At 42.5% G+C, this 14,789-nt stretch overlaps 2 protein-coding genes across 3 annotated transcripts; one reads left to right on the top strand and one right to left on the bottom strand.

Annotated features, from left to right (window-relative positions):
• Positions 1-400: 400 nt before the first annotated feature.
• Positions 401-5,639, bottom strand: wdr5 (WD repeat domain 5). Its single transcript, XM_072371671.1, has 14 exons — positions 5,458-5,639; positions 4,489-4,598; positions 4,141-4,249; positions 3,178-3,251; positions 2,993-3,082; positions 2,792-2,881; positions 2,562-2,645; positions 2,422-2,477; positions 2,158-2,204; positions 1,982-2,057; positions 1,815-1,848; positions 1,170-1,244; positions 965-1,052; positions 401-860 (listed from the first exon to the last, which is right to left on the bottom strand). The coding sequence occupies exons 2-14, from the start codon at positions 4,564-4,566 to the stop codon at positions 760-762; spliced, it is 1,002 nt and encodes a 333-aa protein (XP_072227772.1). The 5' UTR covers positions 4,567-4,598; positions 5,458-5,639; the 3' UTR covers positions 401-759.
• Positions 5,640-6,251: 612 nt separating this feature from the next.
• LOC140276996 (bromodomain-containing protein 3-like) lies at positions 6,252-12,131 on the top strand. 2 transcript variants are annotated; one of them, XM_072371865.1, is made up of 9 exons: positions 6,252-8,275; positions 9,342-9,479; positions 9,567-9,702; positions 9,812-10,077; positions 10,163-10,291; positions 10,398-10,580; positions 11,233-11,378; positions 11,467-11,741; positions 11,885-12,131. In XM_072371865.1, the coding sequence occupies exons 1-9, from the start codon at positions 8,078-8,080 to the stop codon at positions 11,992-11,994; spliced, it is 1,581 nt and encodes a 526-aa protein (XP_072227966.1). In that variant the 5' UTR covers positions 6,252-8,077; the 3' UTR covers positions 11,995-12,131. The 2 variants fall into 2 exon arrangements, with proteins under 2 accessions (XP_072227966.1, XP_072227965.1); XM_072371864.1 differs by having other exon boundaries at positions 9,809-10,077.
• The last annotated feature ends 2,658 nt before the right edge of the window (positions 12,132-14,789 follow it).

Here is a 14,789-nt window from a genome sequence, read left to right as displayed (position 1 = left end):
ACTAAAACAACTGCATTTGGTCGCTGTAACACAAAGTAACACACTAAAAGAATTCCTCTTATACAAGATCAGTTTGTCCAGTTGGGATTATTTCCTTTTTAAAGAAAAGTTTCTATCATTATTTGTTTGTAACTAATAACTCATCTGTGACGTGTATAAACTTTTTTTTTTTTTTAACTGCACCATAATAAGCAGTCAAATCCTGGTTTGCTGCCCCTTGCAATGGCACAACGATCTGATATTTAGACAGAAGGAAAACAAATGAAAAGCAAGATGGGTACCACTTAAATAAATAAAATAATCCTTTGGTGCCTAAATCTAAAGCCTGATAGAAATGTTACCTTTTTTTTTTTCAAGTTTAAATGCAGTTACAGAAAAGTCAAAAGAAATCATCCGAAGGCCCAGTAACCATAACATTTATTGTACAGATGTTATGAAACAGAAAGGCAAATGATGCAGTGTCAAAAATACTGAAGCACCAGAACGTTGCTTTCAAACAAAAGTCACTTGTTTCCTTTATAAGACCGAGGGGCTCTGGCACATGACGTCAGATGTGTTGAGGGGATAAGAGTCTGCTGCGGAGCTGATGAGTCGGGCCGGGCTCTCCTTGTTGAATTTCATTAGCTAACGGCTCTCAGCATCCACGAGGCGGGGATAGGAAAAAAAAAAAAAAAGGTCCTCTTGTTTTACACCAAAACGTACAAAAAAATGAAAATTTAATAATAAAAGTTGAATGGCTCCACAGTATCCAAAAAGGGCTTAGCAGTCGCTTTTCCATAGCTTGATGGTTTTGTCGTTTTCTAAAGCCGCAGATGCGATGATGTTCTCTGTCGGGTGGCAGGCGGTTGAAATGACGACGTCTGAAAAGAAATAATTTTTTTTTTTTTTTAAAACACGTTCACGTCTGGCTGCTCCATCTATACGATGCTACATTTGATTTCAGATCTTTAAAAGTCGGCCGTACCCGTGTGGCCCTGGAGTTTCTGCACAATCTCCTTCGTCTGCAGGTTCCAGATGTAAACCATGTTGTCCTCTGAGCCCGACACGATCCACTGCAAGAGAGAGCAGCCGCTTGGCTTCAGCTCACAGTGACATTCAGCCGCACACACAAGTGATTCTAAACACAGGCTACACGTTTGCTGCGTCAAAGAACCAACGAGGGCTCCTACCTTCCCCCCGGTGACGGAGAAATTGGCGAATATGCAGTACTTCTCGTTTTTGTGGCCCGTGTAAGTTTTCAAGCACTGAAAAGTTGGGAGACATTTGAGAGTTGAGTCAGTCAGAAATGTTCTCAGCTGCAAATGCAGTAATACTTGTATTTCTATCTTGTACAGTTTCAAAACCCCAAAGGAAACTACAAGGAAAGCAGCCAAACGAAGACCTGGGCTCCCTGAATGCCAAGCGATCAGAAACACCCTCTTCAGAGGTGTGTTTGGGATCATTACGCCTAAAAGAAACACCAGACGCTGCACTCAAGAGAGTAGGTGGTATGAATGGAGAGGTGTGAAAAGGATAGAAAGCATTACAGAAAAACCAAAAGCTAAGACAACAGAGGAAGGCTATTAGTTGTGCTGATTAATAAACCCACACATGCACACAAAGCTCCGAAACTTTTAACTTCATAAAAAAAAAAAGTCCACTTCTACTCACTAAACCGTGCACAAAATTCCTGAAAGGAAATGACACTGGACACTTTTTTCTAAAATCGTCCAATAACATTACAGACGAATGAGTGCCGTGAAAATGAATTTATAGTGTCCTCCTTGTATAGTTTGGGGATTTTCACACATGTTGCATCAGTCGGAGGAGCTTACCTTTCCTTTGCTGTAGTCCCACAGCTTCAGTGTGCTGAAAATCCACAAGAACAGAGCAAACATCTGTTAAACAACTCAAACCAAGACGTCAAACTGCAGAGGACAGCTCATCTTGGTGTTATGCTGCCCTCTGCAGGTGAAAAATCACATCACATCACAACACTCACTTATCCAGTGTGGCAGCCAGGATGTACTTCCCATTGGGGGAAAACTTCACAAACGACACTGGAGGGTTGTCATCGTCTACCAAACACACAGACAAAATCAGCACACAGGTGGGGGGTAAATAATGACTTATTTGGACAGATTAAGAGGTGAAGAAACACACGCCAAACGGCCTTACCGATGAGGGTTTTCAAACACTGCCCTGAGGCCGTGTCCCAGATTCGACTGCGAAGCAACAGAATAGGTATTTAATTGGCACCCGTTAAGCAGCACACTGAATAAACAGACATAGGATGAATAGAAACGAATGCCATTCACATCATTTGCAGGGCGATTTAAAAACATTGTCTCCCCCCCAGAATGTGGAGCCAGTTCTCGTTAAACCAGAACTAGGAGGGCTTTCTATCGAACATATAATTAATGTGACGCAGAACAGACTCACCAGAGGCCATCGTAGCTACTGGACACGATCAGGGAGCCGTCTCTGTTGAAATGAACCTGCGAGCACAGACAGGCTGCTGTTGCCATGGCGCTGCTAAAAATCTAGAAGCTTTGTGGTGATGGCAAAGAAAAATGACTCACGGCAGAGACGGGGTCAGAGTGAGCCGGCAATGTTTTCAAACATTTTCCAGTCTTCACGTCCCATATCCTTACGCTCTCATCAAACTAGAAGGAGAAAAAAAAAAAAAAAGAGGATGGAAACAAATGTTTTGCTCAAACCCACACGGAGTCATGCTTCTAATCCTCAAAGGTCCAACATCTGCGCAACATTTATGGCTTCCTTTGTTGCCAAAAAAAAGCCCCGTACTCACCGATCCAGACACGATGAGATTTGACTGGGGGTTGAAGTTGCAGCAGAAGACATAGTTGCTGTGACCTTTCAGAGTTTTTAAGCACTTTCCCTGGATTCAAGAGAATCTGAGTGAAATGTCACATTTCAACTGCGGCTCCGATCGTGATCGGACTTTCAACATCCACACAATCCAGATATAAAGTCGTTTGAGCCCTCTTACCGAGCTGACGTCCCAGATCTTCAGGGTCTTGTCATCCGACGCGGACACCAGGAGGTTGGAGTCGGAGGACCAGGCCACATCAGATATGCCCTGCAGATTTGGAGGAAATTATCAAATGCCGCCTTTTTTTTTCTCCAAAGACCGGTGTGTGTCTCAGCTTTTAAAGACGGCGGTCTTTCACTCACAAGTTTGTGTCCAGATATGGTTTTCTCGAACTTGCCGTCGTACGCTCCCCAGATTTTGATGAGTTTATCGGCAGCTGCAACACAAGAAATACATTCAGTGTTGCTAATGAAAGGACCAGAGACGTTCAGACAGCGAAGTCAAGTTCTGCACGTCACCGGGTTGACTTATTCCAACCACGTTTATACGGCTGAATCGTGCCGAATTTGATTCATGAGCCGCTCCAAACCTCCTCCGTATGTTTTTCCTCATGTCATTTGAGGTTTTAGCAGGTCGATCTTAGCGTCACCTGTCAAAAGAAATCCGTAGCTGCTCTGCACTTATGATGTTTTGGCTTGTCTGGTCTTTCTCTTCTCGAGTGTACGACTGCTTCACACTTTGTGGTCCACACCCTGTGAAGTCTTCCCTCTATATTCGATCCGGATAATGATACGCCCGTCGCTTAACTAGATGGGGTTTAACTCATCGTGGAAAGGATTTCATGAACATCCAGCGCTTTTGTGTGTGTTCTTTATGTTTCCCCCAAAGTGCTATGTAGCTGTTGGCTACTTTCTGTAAAGCATTACATTTACCTCCTTTAAAGATGAAAATGCACAGAAGGAATCAGCTCAACAGAATAAAGCAGTGAGGACCAAAAACAGTGCACTCTTGAAAAGAGAAAAGTTGTGGTGATTAGTTGACAAAAATAAATCCGATGACTATTTTGGTTAACCCGACTGTTAATAAAAATTAAATGTTAAAAAAAAAAAAAAAGTTTCAGCTTCTTAACTGATGTGCTCAGGGGAAAAAAGCTAAACATTTAAAACACACAGCAGACGTTGCTTTCAAGTGTGTTTTTAAACACTTTGTAAACAGTTTGCCAAGAAAATGATTTACATATGAACAAAAGGTGGGAGCCAACAGTTCAATCAAAGTCATTTAAAGGCGACATGAGCTTGGATTTAAATAAATGAAAACAAACTCACATGAGCTGGCCAGCCATTCTCCACTCGGGCTGAACTTCACCGAGGACACGGCTTTAGTGTGTCCAGCTAACGTGAATTTCAAGCTGTAGTTTGGTTTGGCTGGCGCCGACTGTAAATACAAACAACACGTCACAGGATGTGCGGAACGTGGACAAACACTTGTTGATGTGTCTCTGATTTTCAGGACACTGTTTACAGCTCAGGTGTGAAATGCCTCTCCTTGTGCCAAAGTTAGAATAAATAAGAATGCATGTGTGTTTGTATACTGACAAAATAAATAAATAAAAAAACGTATGCAGACACAGTGTGAAGTTACATGAATCCTAATGATATTCCAGTTATCCACACCTTGCTTTGGCTGGCAGATGCTGATGGTACAACTGGAGGTTTGGTGTCAGTCTCTGGTTTCTTGTCTTCTGTTGCCATGGTGAGGAAATTACCATCTATTGCACGTTATCCTGAGACACACACACACACACACACACACAAAAAGATTTGTATGATAATAAGTTCATACACTCTGAACCAAAAAAGACTTCGTAATATAGGGTTAAGAGTTAAAAGATCTACAGCAAGTCTAAGCAGAGGTAGCCACTTACAAACTTAATATCAGTGCAATCAAAACACACATTTGTATGTGCGTATGATTGATTAAAAAAACCTACGCTGAACCAATAGGTGCGCTAACAGCTGTGAGGTGTAGCCACTCATAAAAACTATGGCATTTATTTACAATATGGGTCTGAATTTGTAGCAGTTTAAGGGCTGTGTAGTTTTCGGTGTGTGTCGTGTTTAACTTCATTTGTACGGAACAGCTATTTTCTGTCGCTAAGTGGTTAAATGCTCGTGTGGCTACTATGTCGTTTAGCTTCGAGTTTAGCTAGCTGAGCTAGCTTCAGCTGACCAACGGTAAATTGTTCCAATTATGTGAAACGACTAGATAGAAATATTTCGTACGGTCAGCTACGACTATACTGCATTCCTTTCGCATGCATTAACGTTAACTTGTTTGTTTTCTTAAATCAACTAACTGCGGAAAAGCAACATCTAACAAAAGACGACACGGAATACCTTCGCTGAAACTTAACTTTAGCAAACGCAGTGATCGCTCCGTAACGACAGCTGCATACACATTTAAAGATTCGGAGTTGGATATCCGAGACAAAACGTGCGCCTTGATGGTAAATCCTCTGGTTTTATGATGGAGAGGGGGGCTAAAGGTAGCTTGTTCATGCAGGTTAATGATGATGTTGACAAGCTGCCACGAATGGGCCCTCCATTCAAACAATGACGATTCAGGCAAACGCCGATACTCACAGGAATTTATGCAGATTCACGGCCAGATTATTACTCTTCGAAGCGACTGGGAAGAAGAGCTGAGCGTGTATAAACAAAGGCAGTCCCGGGGAGCAATTAATTCAACTGGTTTGCTATAGCAGGTTTGCTTACGGGGAAAGCCAATGGTGAGAAGCGGGGAATGTGGTGTGCTGAGGCTATGCGCATGCGCGTAACACTTAGAAGTAACGGAAACTAGTGAGGGTCAATTATCGAAGGGAAAGCAAAAAAAAAAACAAAAACGGATCATTATTATTAATAATAATAATTAGCATTATTAATGTTGTCATTGTTTTCCATATTTGTGTAATATACATATATATACATATTACACAAATATACATCAAATATGTTACATGTAAATATACATGTAATACATTATGTATATATGCATATTTCACAAATATTGAAAAGAAAGCCAATAACAATCACTACATTTGTCGTAGTATTTTGCAATAATTTTGTTTATCACACCAATTTGTTATATTACAAAATACGGAATAGTTTGTCCCAATCAGATTCATCACTTGTAGCACAATATTGTCGTTTCAAATTTACGCTGAATAATGTGCAACGCAACAAATACTTTTCTCAACCCCAGGCAGCTATTTCTTTGTCCATGAGTTAAAAGAAAATAAATACGTATTATATTTCCAAACGTTTATTTTTAGTGTAGGCATGCTAGCTCAGGTGGCGGTAATGCAAGAATACCTTGCTCTCGAATCCTCATTAAACCACGAAGAAGAAAAAGCCACTGACGACAGAGTTCGAGGTCCCTCCCTCGAGCCATGCCCATTGCAGGTTAGTGAATAACACTTTAGTAGGTTTTAACAGATTGTGTGAGTTAGCGCGAGTTGGTTATTGATTTTATTTTGGCTTCGGTGCAAGGTGTGAACCCTTCTCAAGTGGGCAGCGTCTGAACTCTCGTTCCAACACGCTCGCATAAGAAAACGAGTTGGTAAAAAGTTTAGTGCTTGGCTGTTCTTTTTTTTTTGTTTTGTACTCGTTATCCTGGTCCTTGCTGGGGAACAAACACACGGGTGTTTTTGCTCCGTTATCTTAAAATGCAGCTAGCTCCAAGGCAACTCCAGGTCGACTTTTGGTAGAAAGACTGCCAAAAGTTAGCAGAAGGTTGACTGCATTAAAACAAAAGACACCCGCAACGAAAGTCCCAAGTTTTCCGTGTGATTTTGAGTCTTGCCATGATAAATTCCGCAGCGTATTTGCAATGACAGCCTTTGTCTGGCAGATTGTGTCACCATATACAAGTACTCAAACCAGCTAGCCAAGTTAAGCTAACGATCTGAATGTTTTTCAGTACTTCATTAACTGGCCTTGTGACATACTACTGTAGTTTGGTAATGTAAAACTTTGCTAAACTGTCCTTTGCTCCCGGTCCAGTATTTTAGCGTCATATTAGTCATTATGGGAAACTGTCGCGCGACACCGACATGTATTAGCAGGAGACAAGTTAGTCATTGGTTTGAAGTTAGGCTGTGCCTATGCTTCACAGTTTCACTGCACATTCTTCTCGACCGAAGATTTAGTTTATCCTGTGTTGTGTAACGTGGGGTGGGTGTATTAAAGCTTTTTAAACATTTCAGTCACCAATAAAATCCTCCTCCTGTTTGTCTGAAAACTAAACGCACCCGAATTGATAATCTAGTATTGTTTCGTCGTAGCTGACAAAAAAAGAAGCTTTTTGTCACGTCCCGGACTTTTCTTTTGGTCTTTTGGTCCTGGAATTGCCACCAAACAGGCTGCTGGCATTGGAAGTTTTTCAAAGTCGTGTGCGTACCCCACCCCTTTAGGACGCTTCTGTTTCTGGGGGTACCTGTAGCTATGGTGAAATCATCACCTGGTGAAAAATTGGCACGGCAAACTTTAAAAAAAAAAAACGTTTCGAAACAGCGCATCGTAAGCAAATTAATCTAAAACCAGTTTTTGTCTTATTGCAATTGCATCAAATATTGCTTAGAATTTATTATTATTATTAAGTGTTATTTTTTTTTAAAAGAATACTTAAATATGGCCTCACTATGACAGCCACTGGTTTGCCAGTATAGGACCAACATCTCATCTGTGTCTGTGTCTATGTCATTTTCATAGTGTTATCTAATCTGACAGGCCACATACTCAACAAATCACTTCTGACCTCAGTCAGAAGCAGGTAGCAGCAGTAGATCAACGGCTCCTGTGGGCTGTTGGTAAATAAAACAATGCATGGATTTAAATCCTCCTCACAAGCTTAATAAAACAATTTTAAAAAAAAGTACTACATGTCCAACAGAATGATGGATAATGTGTATGGAATTGTGGTTAAAGTGTATTCCGATGTAAGTAAAGTCTTTTGTTTTTTAATCCCGCACATTTCAAGTGTTCGCATCCAGTAGGCAGTCTTGTCAATATACCTGTCATGTTTGGACCGTTAACTGCACTGTCATAACTGTTCAACTTTTCATTTACATCAGCAGGTTTGAGTTGTGTGGAATGAAAGTATGTATGACGTGGACTGGAGTTCCCTCAGTCTTTGCTGAGCTGACGGGAAACACTACATCATTTCCACAAGACGGCAGAAACCAGCAGACGGTTTGTAACCATCATGTCGGCAGCAGCCACAGAGCCGGACCCCCCACAGCTTGTGAACCCTCCACCTCCAGAGGTGACCAGTCCAAGCAAGCCGGGCCGGAGGACCAACCAGCTGCAGTACATGCAGAAAGTAGTGATCAAAACCCTGTGGCGGCACCAGTTCGCTTGGCCTTTTTACCAGCCTGTCGATGCGGTCACTCTTGGACTACCTGTGAGTAGTTTCCACTTGTTGAGTGATCAGTCGATTGCCAGACCAATAAATTATCTACAATCACTGAGATAACGGGTGAACTGTTCGTCATAGTTTAAGCCAAAAAATATTGGGACATTGCTAAATATTCACAATCAAAGCCGCTGAAATGAAAGGATTTCTGCCTCGGAGCTGTTGGCGATCAATATGATAATCTAGCTTTCAGTTAAACACAACAGGGAAGCGGTTATCTGTTGCATCTGTGAATGCTTTGTCCTTTTTTTTCCTCCCTTGAGACGTATTTATCTATTCGGTTGCAGTTGTGACACATCTCCATATTAAAGGCAGCTGTACACACATCACCTAACATTAGATTTAGTCTCCAACAATATAATGATTTCTTTTGTGCATATAAATGAATTTCCCTCTGACTGCGGATGCTTTAGTGAGATGATTTTTTTTTCTAACACACCTATCTTTGTTCTGTAACGATCTTTGCCACCTTCAGTAAAAGCATATGTGAAGTTTATTTTCATTGGAGTAAAACTGCTTGTAAAGGCTTAAATTTTCCCCCTGCTTTTGTCGTTCTTCCATTGTACTAATGTTGTCTTAAGATTTGCTTTCGATTTCTCCTCGCCTCCCATTTCTTGCGCACACCCCTACATAAACACAGTGGGTACAGAGGTGCTGGAAAACGGTGACACGTTCCATCAAGATGTTATCCAACAGTGACAGCTTAGCTTATTCTGGCGTCTGTTCAAATGACTTTGTTTTTTGCAATTTTAAGAGCACATTGCATTATTAGAAGATTATTAGACTTTGCTTTAAATGGTTCTAAAGTTGTTTATACAGATTATAACTGTTTACATGCACTCACCCAGAGAGTTTTAAATGTTGAATTTTAATGTGCTAGGAAACTCATTTTCAGTGACCCTTCTGGAGGGCAGAGGCATGATGAATTGGAAACTGTAATGAATAATTAACTTCTCCCTATCTGTCAGACTTGGGGCGGAGCTTCCTAACGATGTATGGTGGAGGGGAAACAAAAGAGGAAATTCATCTGACACTGACTCTTCTTCTTGATCAGGATTATCATAAGATAATTACATCCCCTATGGACATGGGTACCATCAAGAAACGGCTAGAGAACAACTACTACTGGAGTGCGAGTGAGTGCATGCAGGACTTCAACACCATGTTTACCAACTGCTACATATATAACAAGGTGAGGAGCTCTGCGACTCTGAAGTGCATGATGTTTGCTACCTTCACAAATACTAAATCCTAACAGGTTCCGCTTCATCCTCTGTAGCCGACAGACGACATCGTGCTGATGGCGCTCGCCTTGGAGAAGATTTTCTTGCAGAAAGTCGCCCAAATGCCTCAGAAGGAAGTGGAGATTCTTCCAAACGCTGCCAGAGGAAAAGGGAAAAAAAGTAGCGCTCCAGGTACTGCACTTATGTCTGTAAACAGCTACTGCAACACAACTTCAGGCAAAGGGCACATACTTGTTTTAGTTTGACACGTTCTCGTCAATGTTTTTGACTGCTTTAGTAGAAAACAGGGTGAGGCATGAAAGCGCTGGCCGAGCGGTCGCACCTTCTAAGAGCGGCTTTGAAGAGAAAGACTTTCCAGTTCAAGAAGCTGAGCAGGACGGCCTGAGCGAACAGCTGAAGTACTGCGGTGAGATCCTGAAGGAGATGCTGTGCAAGAAACACTCGGCCTACGCCTGGCCGTTCTACAAGCCCGTAGACGCTGAAGCTCTGGGGCTACACGATTACCATGACATCATCAAATACCCCATGGATCTCAGCACTGTTAAAGTAAACTTACCCATCGGTGCCTGTAAACTATTGCCGCAAAGATCTTCACGTCCGTGGTTCAACTCGTTTTTTTTATGTTTTGCAGCAAAAGTTGGATGGAGGAGAATACCAAGAGGTGCAGCAGTTTGCTGCGGATGTGCGGCTGATTTTTTCCAACTGTTACAAATACAACCCCTCGCATCATAGTGTTGTCAGTATGGCCCGAAAACTTCAGGTGTGTTGTGAATTTTTCTTTTTAATAATTAAAATATTAAAACTGACTCTTGCGCTCAGCTTTCTGTTTCCCCTCTGCTCTGTCGTTGTGCGACTGGTTCCTTCAGGGAGTGTTTGAGCAGAAGTTTGCAAAGATGCCCGAAGAGCGTGTGGAGCTGACTGCACCAACTGGTCCCAGATCTGCTACAAGTGCAGCTTTCTGTGGGCTTAATGGCAACACTTCCTCCAGTTTGGACAAATCCGAGTCGGCGGAGGGACGTGCCACCCGGCTTGCTGAGGTGCAAGATCAGGTGAGTTCCTGCACACATCTCTACATGGCAAAGTATTACGTTACAGAAAAGTAACGTGTACATGCTTACATGTTGGCTTCACCTCACAATACTGTTAGTCTGCACTACCTGGAAAAAACAGAAATCTGTTGAATACAATGAAAATATCACCTTTATCTGTGCAAGCCTCAGCACACGAGAGATGAGAGAATTTGCTTGAGTCATTTTGTTTCCCAGCTGCTTCAAGTAAGTGGCAAAAACCAGGGTTTTTACAGAGGACAAATTATACACAGGCTACGTTTGTTTTAAAAGAGTTTGTGTGCGATGAGATCTGAGGAGCAGCTTCACATTTATTCTGCAGTACAATAACAAGAAAACTTATTTGCATTGCTCTTCGGCTCCCTGTTATACCACAGAGAGAATAAAAGATAAAACAAGAGCAAAGGATACGGCTGACTAACAAAATCATAAGCTGATTTCAAGCATTAAGTAAATCACTTAAGATATCTTTTCTCTGAGCTTTACGTTCCCTGCCACCTGCTGGGTCACTCAGCAGCTACCCTGCAGCATCATTTTCTGTTTTTGCTTCCAGGTGCGTCTATTTCTCTTGACACTTTATTTGATTTATTGATACCTCACCACAATAACCCATCTCTGCTGGCTTTCGACCCAGCTTAAAAGCGTGCACGAACAGCTCGCTGCCCTGTCTGAAGCCCCTGTGAATAAACCAAAGATGAGAAAAGAGAAGGACAAGCGAGAGCACAGCAGGCAAAGTAAAGGAACTACAAGTTCCAAATGTCTTTCAAACTCCAGCTCCAGGTATGGTGTTTTACTTACCTTTAACCCCTCCCCCAAACACACGCACACACAAACAGACATAGATCCCTTTACTGCTCTGCCTTTACAGGCCACCATGGAAAGGTAGCAATGACTGGGATTCGGACAACGACTCTCTGCCGATGACGTATGAGGAAAAGCACCAGCTGAGCCTGGACATTAACCGGTTACCCGGCACGAAGCTGGGCCGCGTGGTGCACATCATTCAGGCACGAGAGCCCAACGTGTGCAGCGGCAACCCGGATGAGATCGAGATCGACTTTGAGATCCTTAAGCCGTCGACTCTGCGTGAGCTGGAGCAATATGTCAAGTCGTGCCTGTATAAGAGGTTTAAGAAATTTCAAAGTGAGTACAAAAACCTCTCTTGCCGCCTTCACGTGAAGCTTTTGGCACCGAGCTGCAGATATTTAAAAGAATTTCAGTCCCAGTAGCCTTCATAGCATTTAATTGGTGATGGTGATTGGTTCCTTTTGCTTCCCTTTGTGCAGAGAAGAGCAGTCAGACTGCATCTGATCAGGTGAGCAGCAGCAGCAGCAGTTCTTCAGATTTAGCCACCAGCAGCTCCACGAACTCCAGCTCAGAAGACGGTGACTCCTGATCACTGAACTGTTATATTTATTTCTTGTTTTTTTTTTACCAAAATGTGTATCTTCAAAGATTTTAAACATGATTATTTTTCTATCTGTTAAAGTTTTATGTTCAGTACGTTGAAAATTAAACTTAACCATTTTTGTACTCCTGTCTTGTGTGTATTCTTTGTTATCACAATAAATCGATCTCCAGTGTTTCTTATCAGATGCTTTGAATCCATGACAGAGCTGGAGGATACTCTGCTGGATAATACACTGAGTTGTTAGTCATTTAATTTTTTTCCTATTTTAATCACAGTACGTGTGAAGAAATCCAAATGTTGTCTATGTAAGTTGTGTCATTTGGCATTAGCATTCTGTAGCAGTGAAAAGACCTCTGTATCAACATGATATCTGTAGACTGATGACAGGAGCACAATGATTTCTTTACACGGTGAGCCATTAAGGATTTGCTCTACTGTAAAGAGCTCCACAGAGAAACAAAGTAGTACTGACTTAAACATTAACTCTGCTTCCTGCAGGCTGGCCAACTGTTCTGCAGAAACTGGCGTGAGCCCAACGCTGCCCAACAGCTGGCGCTTTCACCAGCCAGCCGCTCCACTGAACCACTGTGCTGCTGTCAGCACTCGCACACTCAAAGCGTTGCGTCTGTGCTGTCGGAGCAATGATAGAAGAAAAGTGGAGTAGTGAAGCACTGACTCGGGCATGGTGACAACGATCCAAACTGAGCGCTGTTCAGGAATCTGCCAGGAGATGGCCACCAAGGTCCATGTTCAGCTTTATTCATGTGGTTTTAAATTCTACTCTCTGCACACTGCAATCATGCTGCTTAGAAATGGAAAAGGAAAACTAACATACAACTTCTAATGTTGCAACTGAGCTTGATACCTCTTTATCTGACAGGATGTGTTCTGATTTTGCCAAGTCCGTGTCACTTCTTGGACGGAGAGCAACCCAAACCGCACAATCGTCATTTACCTTTTTTCTGCGTGCCAAGGCAGCTTGCTGTCCTTGCACTTTGCACGCTGCGGATGATGCGCTCTTTGTGACTCCGCTTTCCCATCGTGCCACACGGAACATGCCATCCTGCGGTCCTAAGCAGCCGTGGGTCATGATTGATCAGTGCTACAACATCAGTGGCAGCTTGTCATTTCTGCCTCTTCTCGCCACCACCCAGTGTGTGAATCTTAATGCAAAAAGAACGCACACGCAACTCTGCAAACACATCATCCGCAAGGCTGTTTGCTGTGATTTATGGCTGCCAGCTCCTCTCCCCTCCCTACCACACACACTTTGTAAAAGACCAATAGGAAATAAACAAAAACTCAATGCAGTTTCATGTCAATGCCACTTTGAGACAAGACATACGAGGCGAACTGCACATGCATGCATCTCTGTTAGGTGATCGATTCGTGCTTATGTAGCATGCATCAAGACCCGTGGTTGCAAATAAGCTGATGCTGTTCTCTGTGAGTGAGAGCCTTTTCTTTTTAATATGCTCAATTTGTAATAGGTGTTATGGTGCTTAATCTATTTCAAATTCATTCTTCATGGAAGGAGAGGTTTTGCTGAGCAGGATCCTTTGCAGCATGGCGTCACATTTGCACAGTAAAATCACTTCTGTGAGCTGACCGATACTGTAAGCTCTCACTGTCTTTAACTGTGACTGTCTCCAGACCAGCGAAGGTGTACCAGTGGTAAATGACTGATTTGTTCTGCCACTGTGGCGCTTAACCAGGCAGCCTTCCGGTCCCAGATGTCCTTGCTTTCTGTACGCTGTGTTTTTTCCTGAATGTTATCTTTTTTTCAGGAAAGTCCATAACAAGACGTGCCGGCTGCATTCTGTTGAAATCTCTTGGCTCGCCATTATTGGTCTTGAAAACTGACGGTTTGGAGACGTCATTTATTATCAAGAGAAACCGTGCAGTGTCACATATTGTCATATGTGCTGTGGCCCAGTGGTGCTGAAAACCCCAGAATTCCTGGGTTACTGCTCCACGTCAAGTCTTATCAAGAAACACTTTTCTTTATTCCTCCATCTCTCTTGAACTTTGAATTATACTGTTCCCTCCGAGGTGAAGACCTAAGACTTATCAGACATATTTTATGTTGATGGGACTGTTGAAACAGTCCCTTAAAGGTTAAGCGATCTCCTGGCGCCGGTGGCTATTTGTACATCACTGATTTCACTGAGTAAAAGGGCAACCATTTATGCATCTCCCACATCTTCATGAGAACGGTATTCCAGATGGAAGATTACCCTGAGAGTTAAATATCTTGATATGATATAACGAGCTGCATTAAGACCCAGCTTCAGCTTGCATAAACAGTCATTTCCACAGGCCCTCTTGATGATTGGGGAAGGAAATCCTCAAAGGACCACGTGTAACATTTAAAGTATATGGTGTTCAAACAAAGATTTTAGGTGTCGAGAGAATCAGGAGAATCTCATCTCTAGAATGGCTCTCTGAATCCAAAAATCACAAGCCACAGTTGGACTGTATTGAGTGTTTCTGACTAGGCTAACAGGATATTTGCCTCTCAGTTTGGGTCATGTTCCAATCTTGTCTCTCTCTTTCCATATCAGTGCAAATTCTGCAACTGATAGGAAAGGCTTTCCGGTGCGGTCTCTGTCAAAAAAAATAGCTCCTCACTCTCAAACTGAATGAAATTTACACCCGATCCTCTGTGTTCTTTGGGCAGCTGCTGCCACGAGGACATTTGATGCTATACAATGCTACGACCAGTCAACAAAATGCATTATCCTTGTGTGGAGGAGCCAGTGAAAACAACAACAACCAGG

This window comes from Leuresthes tenuis, unplaced genomic scaffold (assembly GCF_036924035.1).
Source record: "Leuresthes tenuis unplaced genomic scaffold, fLeuTen1.0.hap1 SCAF_19, whole genome shotgun sequence".
NCBI lineage: Eukaryota > Metazoa > Chordata > Actinopteri > Atheriniformes > Atherinopsidae > Leuresthes > Leuresthes tenuis.
This window is presented reverse-complemented; position numbering and strand designations above follow the sequence as displayed.